The following is a 17,346-nucleotide window of genomic DNA, read 5'->3' as shown; positions in this document are numbered from 1 at the left end:
TTCTCAACTACTTAGTACTCATCATCTTCACATTATACTCTATACTACAACTATGAATGTCAACTACCATCCTTAGTTGCCAATAATCTTCATTTCGCAACTTAGCATAATATGTTTTCCACTCACATCCATCTTTACTTCTAACCTTACCTTTATTTTGTCATTTTTAGTGAACTTCAATTTTCTACTAGATTGGACTGCATATGAGGTTATTGCTTCTTTAAAATCACCTTTAGTACTAAAATACATCCCTACCTCCCATTTGTAATTGGACATGTCTTTTGCAACTTGAAAATGAGGAACTTCCTTTTTCTAACTCCACTGCTATCATCACTTTTCCATCCACTTTCTAGGTCTTCAATCTTATTACCACTCCCTTTAAATTCTTCCTTGTATTCTTCCCATTTTTCTTTCCCTTTTTTGCGTTTTTCCTCTTGATCATCTTTATGTTCATAGTCAATTAGATAATCAATTTCATCTTCCTCAAATTCATCATACTCATCAGAATCATCATCAAAAGCTATCTCCAAAGCACTATGATACTTAAAGCTCTCATCCTCAGTATCATCATAACTAACATCATCATGCACCTCATGAATCCCATGCATATTATCATGATTTGCCTCAGCTTCCTTCAACTCATATTCCTTTGCCTCAACTTCCTTCAACTCCCCACTAATTACTTCTTCATACATTTCAGAAAGCACTTATTCACCCTCATCTACAATGTCATCATTATTTACTTCTATTTCATCAAAGGGATCATCATTATACTCAAGCTGAGACAAACAATGTTGAATATAGATATTAACACTTATATTCACCCTAAAAAGATCAACAATCTCTAAGGCACCTTTGTCATCAACCAACACATTCATCCCAAATGTGGGGTCCCTATAATATATTGTCTTTTCACTATAACCTAACAATTCAAAATAACTCCACCTATCAACCACCACTTTCAAATTAACAACTTTTCCTCCTTCGTACACACTAAATTCCTCATCAATGAATTCACAATTGTGACGGATTCTAAGATGTAAATATTTTTCCATTTCAAACTAAACCCTAAAATCAAAAGGAAGGCAACATTAAAAACTTGAGCCCTAACAACAAAAAGATTTTTAGAAACCATAAACATCTAAACTTAAACCCTAAAACTATAACGGTTTAGAATTGCATAAAGATAATGTGAAATAAACCTATAATCAACAATGGTGACTTCACCTGCAAACAAGCTTTTGATTTTTCCTACTCTCCTCCTTTCGCAAATCGCAGCAGAATCCTCCTTTCTGAGTCTGAGTTAGTTTCTCTGCTAGGGTTCATATGCCTTTAGTGTGATTTATGAACAAAAGCCTTTCAGTTTTTTTTAATGTAACCTCATATCAACCTCAGTGATACGTTTGCGCCACCTATACCCTAAATTTTACTTTGACTAATAGAGCAAATAGAAAGGACTAGCGTGACACTGTTTGAATAATTAAAGGATCAAATTGGCCTCTTTTAAAATTGAGGGACGAAAATGGACCCAGAGGTAAAGTTAAAGGACTAAAAAGAGTATTTTTTTCATTCTTTTTCAATATCGCTCAACTTGTAAAACTCTTCCATCTTATCCAAAAAAGTAATCGACCAAGTTTCAGCTTTTTTATAATGAGATGTCCACTTTGGGGATATTGTGGTATAGGAAATCTTGATTTCAACTAAACATGAACAAAATATTGTGATTTTGAAAGTCATCCCATACATATAATGCATTAGAATGGATTTTAAGGTGGACCATTTTAAAATGGGAAAAATGTTATTGAGAAATCATATATTTTCAGATCGATACACACTCGATTATATGCATTTGCTATAAGATGACTCATTTCAGGGAAACAAAATCATTTTACCTCTGGTGTTGCATTGTTAAGACAAGGAATAAAAGCATCGAAAATTTCATCATATTGTTCTTTTTCCTATATATCATCGTGTATGATTCTTGTAGGACCTTTAACTCTTTGATAAGATGTTGACGGACAAGTGTATGATTTTCCTCTTCGTTACCTAGAAAAACATAAACAGTGTGATAATCGTAGTTACCATCACTTTTAACATTTACAATCCGGACAATGAGTATATGCGTAAAAAAAACATCTCTTCAATGTACTAATCGTTAGTTGGTCTAGTGGTGATTGGCGTTGGACTTGATAGGGAGAACCACGGTTCGATCCCCCGCAACGTCGATCGGGAGGGGACTGAACCCACTTGATGCCAGAACTAACCCCCGAACCAGACTATACCGGTGGTGATAAGCAAAAAAACACATCTTCAATGTGTATCTTTTTTGGTAAAAGTGATGAAGATGATAGTTTGCTTATGCGAGCACCTTCAATAGAACTTTTTTTGGATTGTGAAATTGGAGAATATGGATAAAGTGAGTGACATGTGCAAAATAGGATCGAGAAAGCTTGATTTAATTGTCACTCAATTTTGGTTTGACCTTCTTAGGAGCACCCTTAATTTTTACCAGTTATGTGGGTGGTCTCATATTTGTGGTTTTTGGATAGACTATTTTTCGCACGTGCTCTTTAATGTGTAGTTTCATGTTATAATCAGCTTTCAAAAATCTTTCTTGAATCTCCTCTCATTATGTCATAATAGATATATCTGATTTGCCCTCCTTGATCACACAATCATCATCAAACTACAACATTTTTCAGTGTGTGTGAACCTCATCCATATGTGTGGATGTATCAAATTTCATCTTTTTCGAAATTAAACAAACACATAGAATACCATATGTTCTTCTAAATTTACAACCATTCTTGGAGCTATCTGGACTTGTTTTATCGACTCACACAACTTCGTGATAAATAAAGTTCAATCTCGCCCGAGATATATTGTCAATCTCGACTCAAACTACTATCTTTGAATTTATATTCTAGTACTGTGATGCTGCAATCAAATGATGTTTGTATCACGCTATGCTGATTTTGATACTATAATATTGTGACATTGATGTTTTAATTGCGAAATAAGACAATTTCAATCACTGTTCAACAAATAGGTTTTGACCAATCCTTATAGAATCCGGATTTCAATTTCTAGACCGATGTTTTAATATTGTATTATTGCGAAATAAGACAATTTCAATCACTGTTCAACAAATAGGGTTTGACCAATCCTTATAGAATCCGGATTTCAATTTCTAGACTCTAAGTTCATGTTTTGCCGAAACTAAACCAGATTACTCATTTGATGATTAATTATATAAATGTACATTACCTATAATTCCAACTAATTTTCTACCTTTTGATGTCGAAATATAATATAATGCTGTTTGCAAGTGAAAATCTTGATTAAAAATGCAAAGAAATTTGTTTTTGTGTTATGATAATGAAGAGTACTACACATGCAAGTTAATCCAAAATTAGTTTTCCTATTTAACATTTCTAGATTCCAAAATCCGAAAGGTGTATCCGAATTCCAAAATCCGGACATATTTTTTCATTTGTGGGGGTGTGTTTCTAATGAAAAAAAATTGTTGAATTGTTGTATTGTAATGCATCCGGAGTTCAATTTCAGGAGGGTGAGAAAGGGCAGGTACTAACTTTAAGTGTCGTAGTACACCCCATGAATTACTCAGTTCTCTAACCCTAAAACAAACCAAGTTGATGATAAGAATCATTCCTTAAATATGACATAAAATAAACTCCACTACATACTTTGTTTTGACCAAATAATTTTTTTCATAGTCTATTAAAAGGAAAGCAAGATTACAATGCTATATATACAACTGCTGCATGTTCTTCTGTTTAGCCATATTAACATCCCAAAATGTGAAATGGGTAAGGATACAGAGATGTCTCAATTATCTTTAAGAAAACTATTTTCTCAAGCTATTTTCATTGTACACATGTAATTTTTAGCATGACATCTCTTGCTAAAAACTATTTTAGCAAGGGATTTCAGTAATAACTCAGTCTCAGTTGACACAAGTGACATTGAACACAAGAACACAGCAATGAGTGGTGAGTTGTGACTCATGGGCAGATGAGCATTCTGATTATCCGACATCAGACCAGATTTCAACACTTTTAACAGTTAAGAGAGTGAATCCGGTTTTGACAGGCTTCACTGCATAAGATCGAATCCGACTATGATACCATTCAACCTTTAGCACTGATACGAGGATGGGAACCATTTGGATAAGAAATAATGTTTCATTTCTAGAATCAGCATAAAGAAGCCATAACATGGAATATGCATTAATGCCAGCATCAAGTACCTAAAGTTCACAAAACACAAAGAACAAATTGGATTAAGCATTTATTAATACGAAATATTCAAAAGTGAAGAGAAAAATGAGGACTAGGATAAAGTCCAAGATTCCACGACACGAAAGCCATATTTTGCTAGCTAAGGTAATGACCTCAAAATTGATTTTAAACCAAGTTTTCATTCTGTTTTTCATGATTCTTCACTTCCATATTGCACTTACAAAATCACCAGAATAAAACCTTGCACGGAAAGGAAAATCCTTTTTCTCATAATGCCTTAAGTTCCACAAGAGTTAAAATGTAGAGCATCAGGCAATATTTTTTCCACTTCATCGTTTAATTTGAAAACTTAATAAGTATAAAGAATGAAATGGTTTACCAGAAGGGTGCATAAGGTGATGCCAAATCAAGAAATGGGTAAGGCCACCTGCAAGAACAACAAGAGTTGCCATTGTTAGATAAACCATTGTGCTGCAAAATCTGACATGAATAAATTTAGCATACGTTACCAAATTGAGATGCAGGCATGAACTATCCACTGAAAAATTACGTAAACACCTGTCCATAACACAAAGAAAGACATCCCATACCAAGGTATTCGCTGAAACGTGTAGGTTAAAAAACAAATTAACATTGACTTTTGCAATTACTCTAAATGAGGATTCTAAAAAGTTCATGAAAACATTCACCATGCAATTTAAAACAGCATCGCCAAAGAGCAATACAAAATTTACTGTATGCATGTTCACTGTCATCTGCACAGGGAGGAAACAATGATGAGACAAAATCATTAGAACATGTAGTAGAAGTGAGGGGAGAAAAAAAGAAGAAGACACTCTTATAGAAATCAATTAAATTAAGACCATAATACCAATTGGATGAATCTACTTAATATGTAGTTAAATTTTAAATTTATAATACTGAGACGGAGGGCCACGTTGGGGGTCAAGTTGGGAAAGACTTTGATTATCCTCAAGGACGATATGTCGATATCCAATGTTACAAGTATCCTAATAATATTGATTATTCTTAGAATTCGGGCACATGTGTTAACTCGTCCCTGGAAATTCGGTGAAGGTGAGGACTTCAAAGACCATATATATATAGATGATATTGGACTAACTTACCAGCACACTAAAGGTGGTTTCCCACTGCCATGAAGGCAAATAAACAATCTCACTAGCAGGGTGGTCGCAATAAAGGCTAATTTTCCATCACACTCTGTCATGTTTAGGCCCAATGTTCCTAGAGCATGGACGATGAGGGAAGCTCGACAAAAATCTATGATAGACTCTAAAACTATCTTAGAATTGAAGTTTTTTTCCCAGCTCAACCACAAAAGTTAGATCAATGAGTAAGGGTAACCCATAATTTAAGATATAGGAATTACAATCTTCCTTTCCAAATTAGTGATCCTGAAGAAAGAGAAAAAAATGTATCTTGATGTAAGAATTCAAATTCATTTCAAATCAGATCATATATATTGAACCAATAACCTCATTTTGATGTTTCCAGTCAAAGTAGAACATATTAATTTGAGATTCACCAAAGATTGCCATAGCATAGCGTGAAGCAAGAAATATAAGATGAAAATATTTAAAGTCGCTACTCACAAAGTTGAAATCATAATCTCTCAGGGTAAGGAATGGAAATATAATGAGCCAATAAATGCAATCCGTAAACATGACGGCTCCTGCACTAATCTGTTTAAATACATAATGAAACATATTAAATTCAAGATACAGTAATGCAACCTTGTAATCATCGTGGACAGAGGTTAAACTCTATAAATTGTAATATGTAAAGTTCAGGTATTCAGTTGAACTTCATTAACATGCAAAATTATCCGATTTTTCATGCAAATAGGTCCAAAATACCCAGATTAGTCTGCTAGACTTAGCTCAATAAATTATTCCCTGTGTCCTGTTCTTTGATCCCTTAAGGTATGACGGGCACATACATTGCGAAATAATAGATTTAGACATATATAGACTCATTTACCCTTAATTTATTTAATGTATGAGTTTGATTTTTGAAATGATACAAGGAGAAAAACATGCTTAATTGTATCTTGGTTTCATAAAGCAAACAAAGTTTTGGGAAAGAAATAAAAAGCTTAAACAACCAAAGATTAGGAATGCAAGGAGTAGTTATTGTGTGTAGTCGTGAGTTGGCATGATAAATTATAGGGATATTGTTTTCCTTATTTAATATAATTACATAGGGTAAGGGATTCCATATAATATGATTGCATATTATATATTATGTGGGATTGTGTTTGAATATTAACTGACTGTCATAATTTCCTATAATTACATATTAAAGGCTATATATATGTAGTCTATGTAACAGAAAAATATACAGAAATATAGAGAAACATGTTTATATGTTTTCCATGTTTTAACATGGTATCAAAGCGAAGGTTTTTATAAGTTTCTCTCTTTAAGAAACCTAGCTGCAAACATACCATGGAGTCCCCCGTTGAAACTACACCACCAACTGGTGGGTCCTCTACCAGCAATCTATTTGAGGAGCTAACCTCCAAATTGACTCAAATACTAACCCAAACACCACCTCAAACACATACCCAAATACAAACAAATGATTCTTCCGCTGCACAAATCGGCATCAAGTTGGACGATACCAACTATGCTCTGTGGTCCCAAGTTGTTGAGATGTTTATCTCTGGCAAAGACAAATTGGGTTACATCAACGGAGACCTTCCACAACCAGAATTGACGGATCCCTTGTATCGGCGATGGAGGACAGAAAATTCCATTGTCAAGGGATGGCTTATCAACTCCATGGAACCGGGATTGATCAGCAATTTTATCCGATTTTCTACCGCAAAAGCAGTATGGGATGCGATTGCTACGACTTACTTTGACGGCACAGACACCTCCCAGGTGTATGATCTGAAACGAAAAGTCACAAGACTTAGACAAGAACAAGGATCGATTGAGACATACTACAACAACCTCCAAGGTCTGTGGAGAGAAATTGATTTCCGCCGACCAAACCCTATGACATGTGAATCTGATATTAAAAGATTCAATTTGATTACTCAAGAGGATCGAGTCTACACCTTCCTTGATGGCCTAGATGATCGGTTGGACAAGGTTCGAAGCGATGTGCTGCAGATTAAGCCGTTTCCGACAGTTGAACATGCATACGCGTTTGTTAGAAGAGAAGATATACGACAAACAGTAATGATGACTGAGTCGGTAGGTATCTCCTCAGGTACGGTGCTTGCTTCAAAGGGAGTGTTACGACATGCTGGACAAAGTGGAGGGCAAATCCGCGGACAAAGCCGCTCTGACCAGCCACTGTCTCTCAAATTAATGTCGCACGGGCGTAGTCAGAATGCAAGTGGTGATCACACTGCAAGTCAAAAGGCAACACCCTCTAATATGAAGTTTAGCAAGCTAAAGTCTCAACCTGAAGGTGAGGGTTGTACGCATTGTGGGAATGCTAAGCACACTCACGAAACATGCTTTAAATTACACGGATATCCCGATTGGTGGGATGAATACAAGGCCAAGAAACCACGCGAAGCTGCTGCCAAAAGTGGGCTGGGACGTGCTGCCATTGCACATGCAGAACCACAGCTATCATTGTTGCCACAACTTGAATCTTTTAATGTACCGGCACAAAATTATGGCTCCTCAACTCAGAATTCAGGTAACCTCGGTTTATCATTAATCAGTGCAACTGAACGTGACTATGATGGATGGATAATTGATTCAGGTGCAACCGATCATATGACCTATGATCCTAATGACTTTATCAATTCTACACCACCAAGGAGAACTAATATTGCTAATGCCAATGGGGTTACATATCCAGTTACTGGAGCTGGAACTGTAGCTCTTTCACCTTCTCTTTCGTTGTCACATACCTTACTTGTTCCATCGTTGTCACACAAATTGATGTCTATTGGCCAGGTTACTGAAGAATTAGATTGTTGTGCACTAATATACCCTCATTTTTGTCTTCTTCAGGATATTCTCACCAAGGAGATCATTGGTCGTGGTACTAAAAAGGGGGGGTTGTATTACATGGAAGATTTCAACACGGGCAGAGCAAACCATATGCGACATTCTTTGGGGGCCAAGTATAAGCAAATTTTGTTGTGGCATTGTCGGTTGGGGCATCCATCATTCAATTATTTAAAGCACTTGTTACCGGATTTATTTTCTGATTTTGATGTATTTGAGTTGAAATGTGACACTTGCATTCTTGCTAAGAGTCATCATGTATCTTATTCTTCTAGTTCAAATAAAAGTGATACTCCTTTCGCATTAATACATTCTGATGTTTGGGGGCCGTCCCCTATTTCTACTATACATGGTATTCGGTGGTTTGTCACTTTTGTAGATGACTGTACGCGTCTGACTTGGCTTTATGTCATGAAACATAAGCATGATGTATTCAATATTTTTCGGATGTTTCATGCTTTAATTCAAACTCAATTTTCTGCCAAGGTTCGAATTCTCCGATCTGACAATGGAGGAGAATACGTAAATCAAGAATTTAATCATTACTTTCAAACTCATGGAATTGTACATGAAACTACATGTCCTCAAACACCACAACAAAATGGTGTAGCCGAAAGAAAGAACCGACATATTTTAGAGACAGCTCGTGCTCTCCTTATTGGCTCCCATGTGCCACGTCATTTTTGGGCGGATGCTGTTGTTACTGCAGTATATCTTATGAATCGAATGCCATCTCGAGTGTTAAATTTTCAGACTCCACTTCAAGTGCTCTCAACACATGGTCCTTTGCCTTCTATTATGATGTTGCCTCCTCGTGTATTTGGATGTGTAGCCTTCGTCCATCTACATAAAAATCAGCGGACAAAACTCGATCCATGTGCTCTCCGGTGTATATTTTTAGGTTATGCTACTCACCAAAAAGGTTACCATTGTTACAATCCGTCTACAAAACGGACATATGTTACCATGGATGTTACTTTCTTGGAGTCCGAATCTTTTTTTCCTACACCAACATCAAATTCTCCTCTTCAGAGGGAGATATGTAGTCAAGAGAAGAATTGGAAAAGTTTGTTTACTTTAGACAGCCAGCAGAGTCATGATACTTCTGTTGAATCTAATGATAATGTTGTTGAGAACCAAGATGATTCAATTGCTCCTGTTAATAATACAGTTGAAACTCATGGAGCTTCGGTTGAAAGTAGCGATAATGTAACGGAAGGTATTAATCTAGAAGACTCGGAAGAACCCCCTTCTACAGTACCAAATGACCGATCTCTTGAGAATATTCTTGAGGTAAGCTCGTCCAATAATCATGTAAATATGATCAATACTCCTTCTGGTTATAATTTACCTTCCAGGAAAAATCGAGGACAACCACCAAATTGGTACTCTCCAGATTATGAGGCAAAAGGATCGAAACATCCAATTGCAAATCATGTTTCTTCGCAAAGATTATCAAACCCACTAAAGGCATTTGTATACCAATTGTCCTCTGATCATATTCCTACAAAAATTGACGAAGCTTTAAAGGATCCCAAATGGGTTCAGGCAATAAAAGAAGAGATGGACTCACTCCTGGACAACAAGACATGGAACCTTGTTCCGCTGCCAAAAGAGAAGAAAATAGTAGGTTGCAAATGGGTTTTCTCAATCAAACATAAAGCAGATGGTTCCATTGAAAGATACAAGGCGAGACTTGTAGCAAAGGGGTACACACAAACTTATGGCATTGACTATCAAGAGACTTTCTCTCCAGTGGCTAAACTAAACACTGTTAGGGTACTACTTTCTCTAGCAGCTAATTTAGATTGGCCATTGCACCAATTTGATGTGAAGAATGCCTTCCTCCATGGCAGCCTGAAAGAGGAAGTATATATGGATATCCCACCTGGGTACACTGTTCCTTCACAAACCAAGATCGTGTGTAAACTACAAAAGGCGTTGTATGGTTTAAAACAGTCACCCCGTGCATGGTTTGGACGGTTCAACATAGCAATGAAGAAGTTTGGTTTCAAACAGAGCCACTCAGACCATACCTTATTTTTGAAACATCAGAATAAAAAGATAACAGCGTTGATAATTTATGTTGATGATATGATAATTACAGGGGATGACGAGGAAGAAATATCTAAACTTCAAAAGCATTTGGCAAATGAATTTGAGATGAAAAACCTTGGAGGACTCAAATATTTTCTTGGCATAGAGGTGGCTAGATCAAAACGAGGAATATTTCTATCCCAAAGAAAATACGTATTAGATTTGCTTTCAGAAATTGGCATGCTTGATTGTAAGCCTGCTGACACTCCTATTGTTCAGAACCACCATTTAGGAGAATACCCAGACCAAAAACCCACTAATAAGGAGAGATATCAAAGGTTAGTTGGTAAATTGATTTATTTGTCACACACACGACCAGATATCGCCTATGCAGTGAGTGTGGTGAGTCAATTTATGCATTGTCCAAGTGAAGATCATATGGATGCAGTAATGCGAATCATCCGGTATTTGAAATCAGCTCCTGGAAAGGGACTTATGTTCTCTAAAAATAATCACTTGGAGGTCAATGGTTATACCGATGCTGACTGGGCAGGGAGTGCAACTAATAGGAGATCTACGTCGGGTTATTTTACCTTTGTTGGTGGGAATCTAGTCACATGGAGAAGTAAAAAGCAAAAAGTAGTAGCATTATCCAGTGCAGAATCTGAATTTAGAGGTATGGCCAAAGGGTTGTGTGAACTTATTTGGCTAAAGAAATTGCTTACAGAGGTCGGCTTTCCACCTATTTCAGTGATGAATTTATTTTGTGACAATAAAGCAGCCATTGCTATTGCCCAAAACCCAGTTCAACATGACCGCACAAAGCATGTCGAAGTGGACCGTCATTTTATCAAACAAAAACTTGAGGCAAAGATAGTGCAGTTTCCATTTGTCAAGTCTGGAGACCAATTGGCAGATATACTCACAAAGGCTGTAGCTGGCAGGGATTTTCATAACTCACTCAACAAGTTGGGCATTGGAGACATACGCACCAACTTGAGAGGGAGTGTTGTCGTGAGTTGGCATGATAAATTATAGGGATATTGTTTTCCTTATTTAATATAATTACATAGGGTAAGGGATTCCATATAATATGATTGCATATTATGTGGGATTGTGTTTGAATATTAACTGACTGTCATAATTTCCTATAATTACATATTAAAGGCTATATATATGTAGTCTATGTAACAGAAAAATATACAGAAATATAGAGAAACATGTTTATATGTTTTCCATGTTTTAACATTGTGCACATGGAATTCACACAAGATTAAAAACACGACAAAACCATGCAGTTGAAGGAGCTAAGAAAATGCAAGATGAAAAACATAAAAAGAAAAAGAAGAATAAACGACGGATCACACTTAAAAAGAGAACAATAATGCATAGAACACTAAAAAAGGTAAGGGAAAGCAAATAACTCAATTTCTCAACATACATTAAGCCCAAGTTTGTTTTTTTCTATTCAATACTTGTTGATACCTGGAATAAAATATGAAAAATGTAACTCCAGACGGGTGCAATTTGATTCTTTTGTATGTTATTGTGAGAATCAGCTAGGCGCTCCGTTCTAGATACATTTGTGGCATCCTGGTATAAGAGAGGCAATTCTGGACCTTGCTCTGCATCGATTCTAGTAATATTATCATTAATATTGGTGTCTGTTGATTTTCTATACATATAACACCCATAAACTGATAGCATAGATCCACACTACAAAAGGAAAGTTCAAATTGTGAGACATAAATATGTCAAGACTTCAGAAATTAAAATTCTTGTAGACAACGAAGGTGCAAATGAGGTATATGAATAGGATTGGCTCAATTAAAGACTTCCAAGGAAAATCAAGAGCCATACCCCAAAATAAATTGTAATCAGAGTGAAGGTCCACCTGGAAGAAATAAAAAATAAGACAGTTTACAATCACAATTTATGAATTAAATAGCAAAGAAATCCAAAATACTCACTGAGTGTAATAGTGAAATGTTACGCCACGGGTGACATGAAGTTTGGCAATTAGGCACGCCAAAAGATAAGAGAATGAAACAACTCGAAAAGCTAGCAAACAAACAGGATGAATGTTTTTAAGGCATGGCTTCCATACTTCATCACCACACAAATCCCTGTCGTGCTGGTTTTCTCGTTTGTCAAATGTGAGGTTCCTTGAACTCTCACGCTTCCAGATGGTAAAAGATGCAAGAACCATACATAGCAAAACAGATAATACACATAGATAAACCCTCCAATTTAACCAATAACTCAGGGTGGTTGAATTGGTTGCAATTGCATCACTCAGTTGCATCATCCTGATAAATAAAAACAAGATTGCTAAATGAAAAGCATCATCATCATAAAAATCCAATTTCACTAAATTACAGAATTCCCCTCAAATGTTCACTCTTTTACTTGCACACTACTATCAAATTATTCTACTTCTGGTAAAATTTTCAAACAACCAACAAAAACCCTAATTCAGTTATTTCCAGTAACAAATAACAGATTTAGAAAACACCACAATAAAGCATGGTAAAAAAGGAAATGATAATGCAAACTTGAATGGTGATTGAAGATTGGTGGAAACATACGCTAAGGAGGAATGTGAGCGATGAAGAAACTGGAAATGGCGCGTTCGGGATATTTCTCTTTTGGGAAAATAAACTAAATGAAAAAAAAAAAAAATAGAGTGGTTTTTGTTGAATGAAGCGGTTACAGGTTTGTCATCAGTCTTTATGAATCTGTCACTATAAGGAAGAAAAATGTGTTGTCGAAATATAAAAAAAATAATGGAAGAAAAGAAACGTGTGTTTTTAAAAGATATTTTGTATTGGATGTGAAATTATGAAATTGATTGGTCCAAGTTAGAGTTGAAGCCTTGATGGGATGTCCTAAAGTAATCAACACGTATTGCTTGGTTGGAACATGGTGTGGGACGTGGAAATTTATTCACATGCAATATTATTCTATGCACCGGAAACTTAGGTAGACTATGCTATTCATCACAATTAAGATGGAAAATGGGAAATAACCGAGTTGACTGGGGTTATGACCGAGTTGATTGGGGTTTTTTACGGGGTATGTTGGGCCGGTTGGGTTATGCGAAGAATTGGATCCGGTGGTTGATGATGTGTGTCACGTCAGTGAGTTATTCTGTGCTGGTAAACGCATATAGTGTTGGACCTATTCAACCAAGAAGAGGTTTAAGGCAAGGGGATCCCCTTTCCCCTTACCTTTTTATTCTTATCACGGAAGGACTCTCGGTCCTAATCAGAGGAGCTGTCGCTCGTGGGGATATCCATGGGGTTCAAATTTGCAGAGGAGCACGTAGTGTGTCTCATCTGCTTTTTGCTGACGATTGTTTTCTGTATTGCAGGGCTAATATCACTCAAGTTCATAATATCATGGAGGTCCTTAATTTGTATGCTGATGCGTCTGGGCAAGATATAAATCTCTCTAAATCTGAGGATTTCTTTAGCATGAATACCAGTTTATCTGCTCAGGAGGATCTGGCCAACATTATGGGGGTTCGTCATGTTCTTGGTAAGGGCACCTATCTGGGGCTCCCGTCACTAATAGGTCGAAGTAAGAAGGCTGATTTTGGTTATGTGAAGGATCATATTTGGAAGAAGATTAATTCGTGGAGGGGGGGCCGATTTCTAAAGCTGGAAAAGAAGTCATGATAAAATCGGTGCTTTAAGCAATCCCTTCTTACATTATGAGTCTTTTCATTCTTTCTGAAGGAATTGCGAGCGATATTGAGAAAATGCTTAATTCCTTTTGGTGAGGAGGTGGTAGTAATCAAAATGGTATCCGATGGATGAAGTGGGGGTATTTGACAGGATCAAAGGAAGAAGGAGGTATAGGCTTTCGGGATCTTAGAACCTTTAATCTTGCTATGGTGGCGAAGAGAGAGTGGCATCTCTTATCTAACCCGCATTCTTTAGTTTCGAGAATATATAAAGCAAGGTATTTTCCTCAATCGTCCTTTTTCGATGCTAATATTAGTTCTAATCCTAGTTTTGTGTGGAGAAGCATTTGGTAAGCTAGGGATATGTTAATCCTTGGGTGTAGGTGGAGTACTGGTGATGGGAGGAACATTCCAGTTATGGGGACACCGTGGATCCGAGGGTTGAACGAAGGAAAGGTGAGAGGGCCCCAGCAACAAAGTGTGTATAATATGTCGGTAAATGATCTAATGTCGCCAACCGGTAAATTTTGGAATGCCCATATTATATCGCATTTGTTTGATTGTGGGATTGCGGAGGATATACTCCAAACTCCGTTAGTGGAGGATGTTGTGGAAGACAAATGGATTTGGAAAGAGGAGAAAGATGGTTGTTACAGTGTGCGGTCGGGGTATAGATTGTGGATAAAGGAGCACGGTATACCAGGTTTCAAACGAGTTGAAGGTGATTGGGCTAGTTTGTGGAGTATTAAGGCACCTCCTAGAGTTAAGCATCTCATTTGGAGGATTTGTAGAGATTGTCTACCCACAAGAAGAAGGTTACTACAGTATCACGTCTCTTGTCCGGCCACATGTCCTTTTTGTCATCATCAAGTGGAAGATTCGTGGCATATTTTCTTTGGGTGTACGGTTACTAATCAGTGTTGGCACACGACAGGTTTGTCTAATATTATTGCTCCCCGTATTATTAATTATCATGATGATGCTTCTTCCTTGATTCTGGATATCTGTAGACGGGAGGATAATATGCTGGCGGGGAGAGTTGCGGTTATGATTGACATTTTATGGAGAAACCGTAATAATATGATTTGGAATAATGAGAGTGAGGCATATTCTAAGCTTGGTTTGCATGCTTTTTGTAGTTGGAAAGAGTGGCTCTTGGCGCAGGAAAGCACTTCCCGGGAACAAGTGCATCCACATTCTCTGAGTTGGATCCCGCCTATGGAGGGTAGTCTAAAATGCAATGTCAATGCAGGTTTTAATATCAGACGGGGAACTACAAATAGGGGTTGGTGTCTTCGTGACCATTTGGGGAATTTCATCTATGCTGGGACTGCCTGGGATTTTGGTTCCTACCCAATTCTGGAAGCGGAAGCTTTGGCCCTCAAAGAAGCTATCCTTAGTGCTATAGATTTGCATCTGGAGAAGCTCATTTTCGAGTGTGATTCTCAAAATACGACTCAAGCCATTCGGTCGGATTTAAATGGTTTCTCCGAGTTTAGTTCTATTATTTCAGCTATTCGTAGTTTATTGTTTAATTTTCCCAACTTTGAGATTAAGTTTGTTAAGCGCCAAGCGAATTCGGCGGCTCACGCTTTAGCTAAGGCAACCGATTCTTGGACTATGCGTAGTTTCTTTAATAAGAGTCCTCCTTGTATTGAACACTTGCTTATTAATGATATGAGTTGATTTTCTTTTGCTAAAAAAAGATGGAAAATGGGATAGTCCCTCTATTTAGCATTCGATAAAAATATAAGGTTGGGAATATCTAACGTAGTTGAGAGTGTGAATATAAAAATTTTAATTAGTTTTTTTTTATATAAAAAGTTGAAATGGACATGCAGGTCTTGCACCTCAAAAAGTTTATATTATTTCTCACATTTAGGGTTGGTTAAATATTCGTCTTATTCACTATGTGGTGAACCATATTCTCGTCCCAAAGATTGTGAAATAAGTGTGAAAGTTCACATGTTCCGTGTATGAGTGGTCAAAATAATAAAAATATTAAAATATTTCTTAAATTACTAAGGCGATACATAAACTTACCTAAAAGTGTTTAAAGCTCTCTAACTTTTCTAAAACACCTTAAAACATTTAACGTAACCATTAAGGTGCTTGGGGGATTGATAAAGGATGTTCATAAACATTTAGGAAGTTTGTATACACTGCCTAATTGATTAAGACCCTTAGTTATTAAATTATAGCAAGGCATACAAATTCTTAGCCAATTAAGAACACTCATAATTGATTAAGACACTAGGAGTTGTAGGTTTTCCTTTTTGGGAATTAGCGCTTCCGTTTTGTGAAGCTCATAATCGATTAAACCTATGATGTAATCGATTATTACATTTAAAGGTCCATAGATCATTTTCTTTTTTGAACCAGATTTTTCACCTATAAAAAGAGGGCTTATCCTCACTTTCAAAACACACTAGAAAACATATTTTTATATACTATATCACTTTCTACTCTCTCTTTTCCCATTTTTTTCGTTTTCAGTAAATTTCCTTAGTGATTTGAGTGTGAATAATATCAGTGAGATTTTTTTATTTGTTTCAATGTTGAGGTATAATTATAGTTTACGCGGGAGTAATTTATCTCTTTCCTAATATCTCTTATGTGAAGTTGGTGTTTGGTTTTTGAGGTTAGCCAATAAAAGCTTTCATTTGATTTGTGAGATTGTCTATTAAAATCTCTGTTTGGTTTGCGAGCTTCGTCTGATGTAAAAGCTCTCACTTGGTTCATGAGATTATCCATCAAAATCTCCATTTGATTCGTGATTTTAGTCCGAACTAAAAGCTCTCTTTTGGTTCCAAGTTTAGCATGATGTAAATCTCCTTTTTGGTTTTAAAGATAGTCAATTTAAAACTCCCGTTTGATTTTAAGGAGGTTTGTGGGCATAACCTATGAAAAGCTTATATTCATATCGGAAACTCTCAAGAAGAAATCTTTAGAAAATGAGTAGGTCAAGTGGTTAGGTTGAACATCTATAAATCTATGGTGTGATTCTCTCAACCCTTATCTCTTTAAATTTATGTTCTTATTTTATTTCCTTTGTGCTTAAATCTATTCCAAACTCTAATTTCACTTTTTTTATTTATTTTGCTGCCTACTTTTTTTTATTTACAAATTTGTAATTTGGATATTGTACTTGTTGAAAGTACAAATGCGTGACAACCCCTAGCTAGTGATTGAGGGCCATTAAAGGATTTAAGGGTTGCGTGGATCTATGTGTTTGCAGGTACATAAGCTTTTGGATAATCAAACTGCAAATTAATTAGTAGTTGCTTAGTTTTGATGATGACAACACTAGAAGTCAAGCAACTGCTCAAGATAGCTCAAGTCGTTATAGATGTAAAAGATT

General features: G+C 36.4%; 2 protein-coding genes across 3 annotated transcripts; both read right to left on the bottom strand.

Moving 5' to 3' along the window:
- Window positions 1-251: 251 nt before the first annotated feature.
- LOC131658268 (uncharacterized) lies at window positions 252-695 on the bottom strand. Its single transcript, XM_058927580.1, has one exon. It carries the CDS (start codon window positions 693-695, stop codon window positions 252-254), a length of 444 nt encoding a protein of 147 aa, XP_058783563.1.
- A 3,046-nt stretch (window positions 696-3,741) lies between these two features.
- On the bottom strand, window positions 3,742-13,014 carry LOC131656044 (uncharacterized). Of its 2 annotated transcripts, XM_058925827.1 has the most exons (9): window positions 12,886-12,995; window positions 12,268-12,606; window positions 12,158-12,191; window positions 11,783-12,013; window positions 5,876-5,965; window positions 4,952-5,017; window positions 4,772-4,863; window positions 4,642-4,689; window positions 3,742-4,270 (listed from the first exon to the last, which is right to left on the bottom strand). In XM_058925827.1, the coding sequence occupies exons 2-9, from the start codon at window positions 12,603-12,605 to the stop codon at window positions 4,159-4,161; spliced, it is 1,011 nt and encodes a 336-aa protein (XP_058781810.1). In that variant the 5' UTR covers window position 12,606; window positions 12,886-12,995; the 3' UTR covers window positions 3,742-4,158. The 2 variants fall into 2 exon arrangements, with proteins under 2 accessions (XP_058781810.1, XP_058781811.1); XM_058925828.1 differs by lacking the exon at window positions 5,876-5,965 and having other exon boundaries at window positions 12,886-13,014.
- Between the last annotated feature and the right edge of the window lie 4,332 nt (window positions 13,015-17,346).

Source organism: Vicia villosa, linkage group LG3 (genome assembly GCF_029867415.1).
Source record: "Vicia villosa cultivar HV-30 ecotype Madison, WI linkage group LG3, Vvil1.0, whole genome shotgun sequence".
Taxonomy (NCBI): domain Eukaryota; kingdom Viridiplantae; phylum Streptophyta; class Magnoliopsida; order Fabales; family Fabaceae; genus Vicia; species Vicia villosa.
The sequence above is the reverse complement of the archived record's forward strand: the minus strand, read 5'-3'. Positions and strand labels throughout refer to the sequence as shown.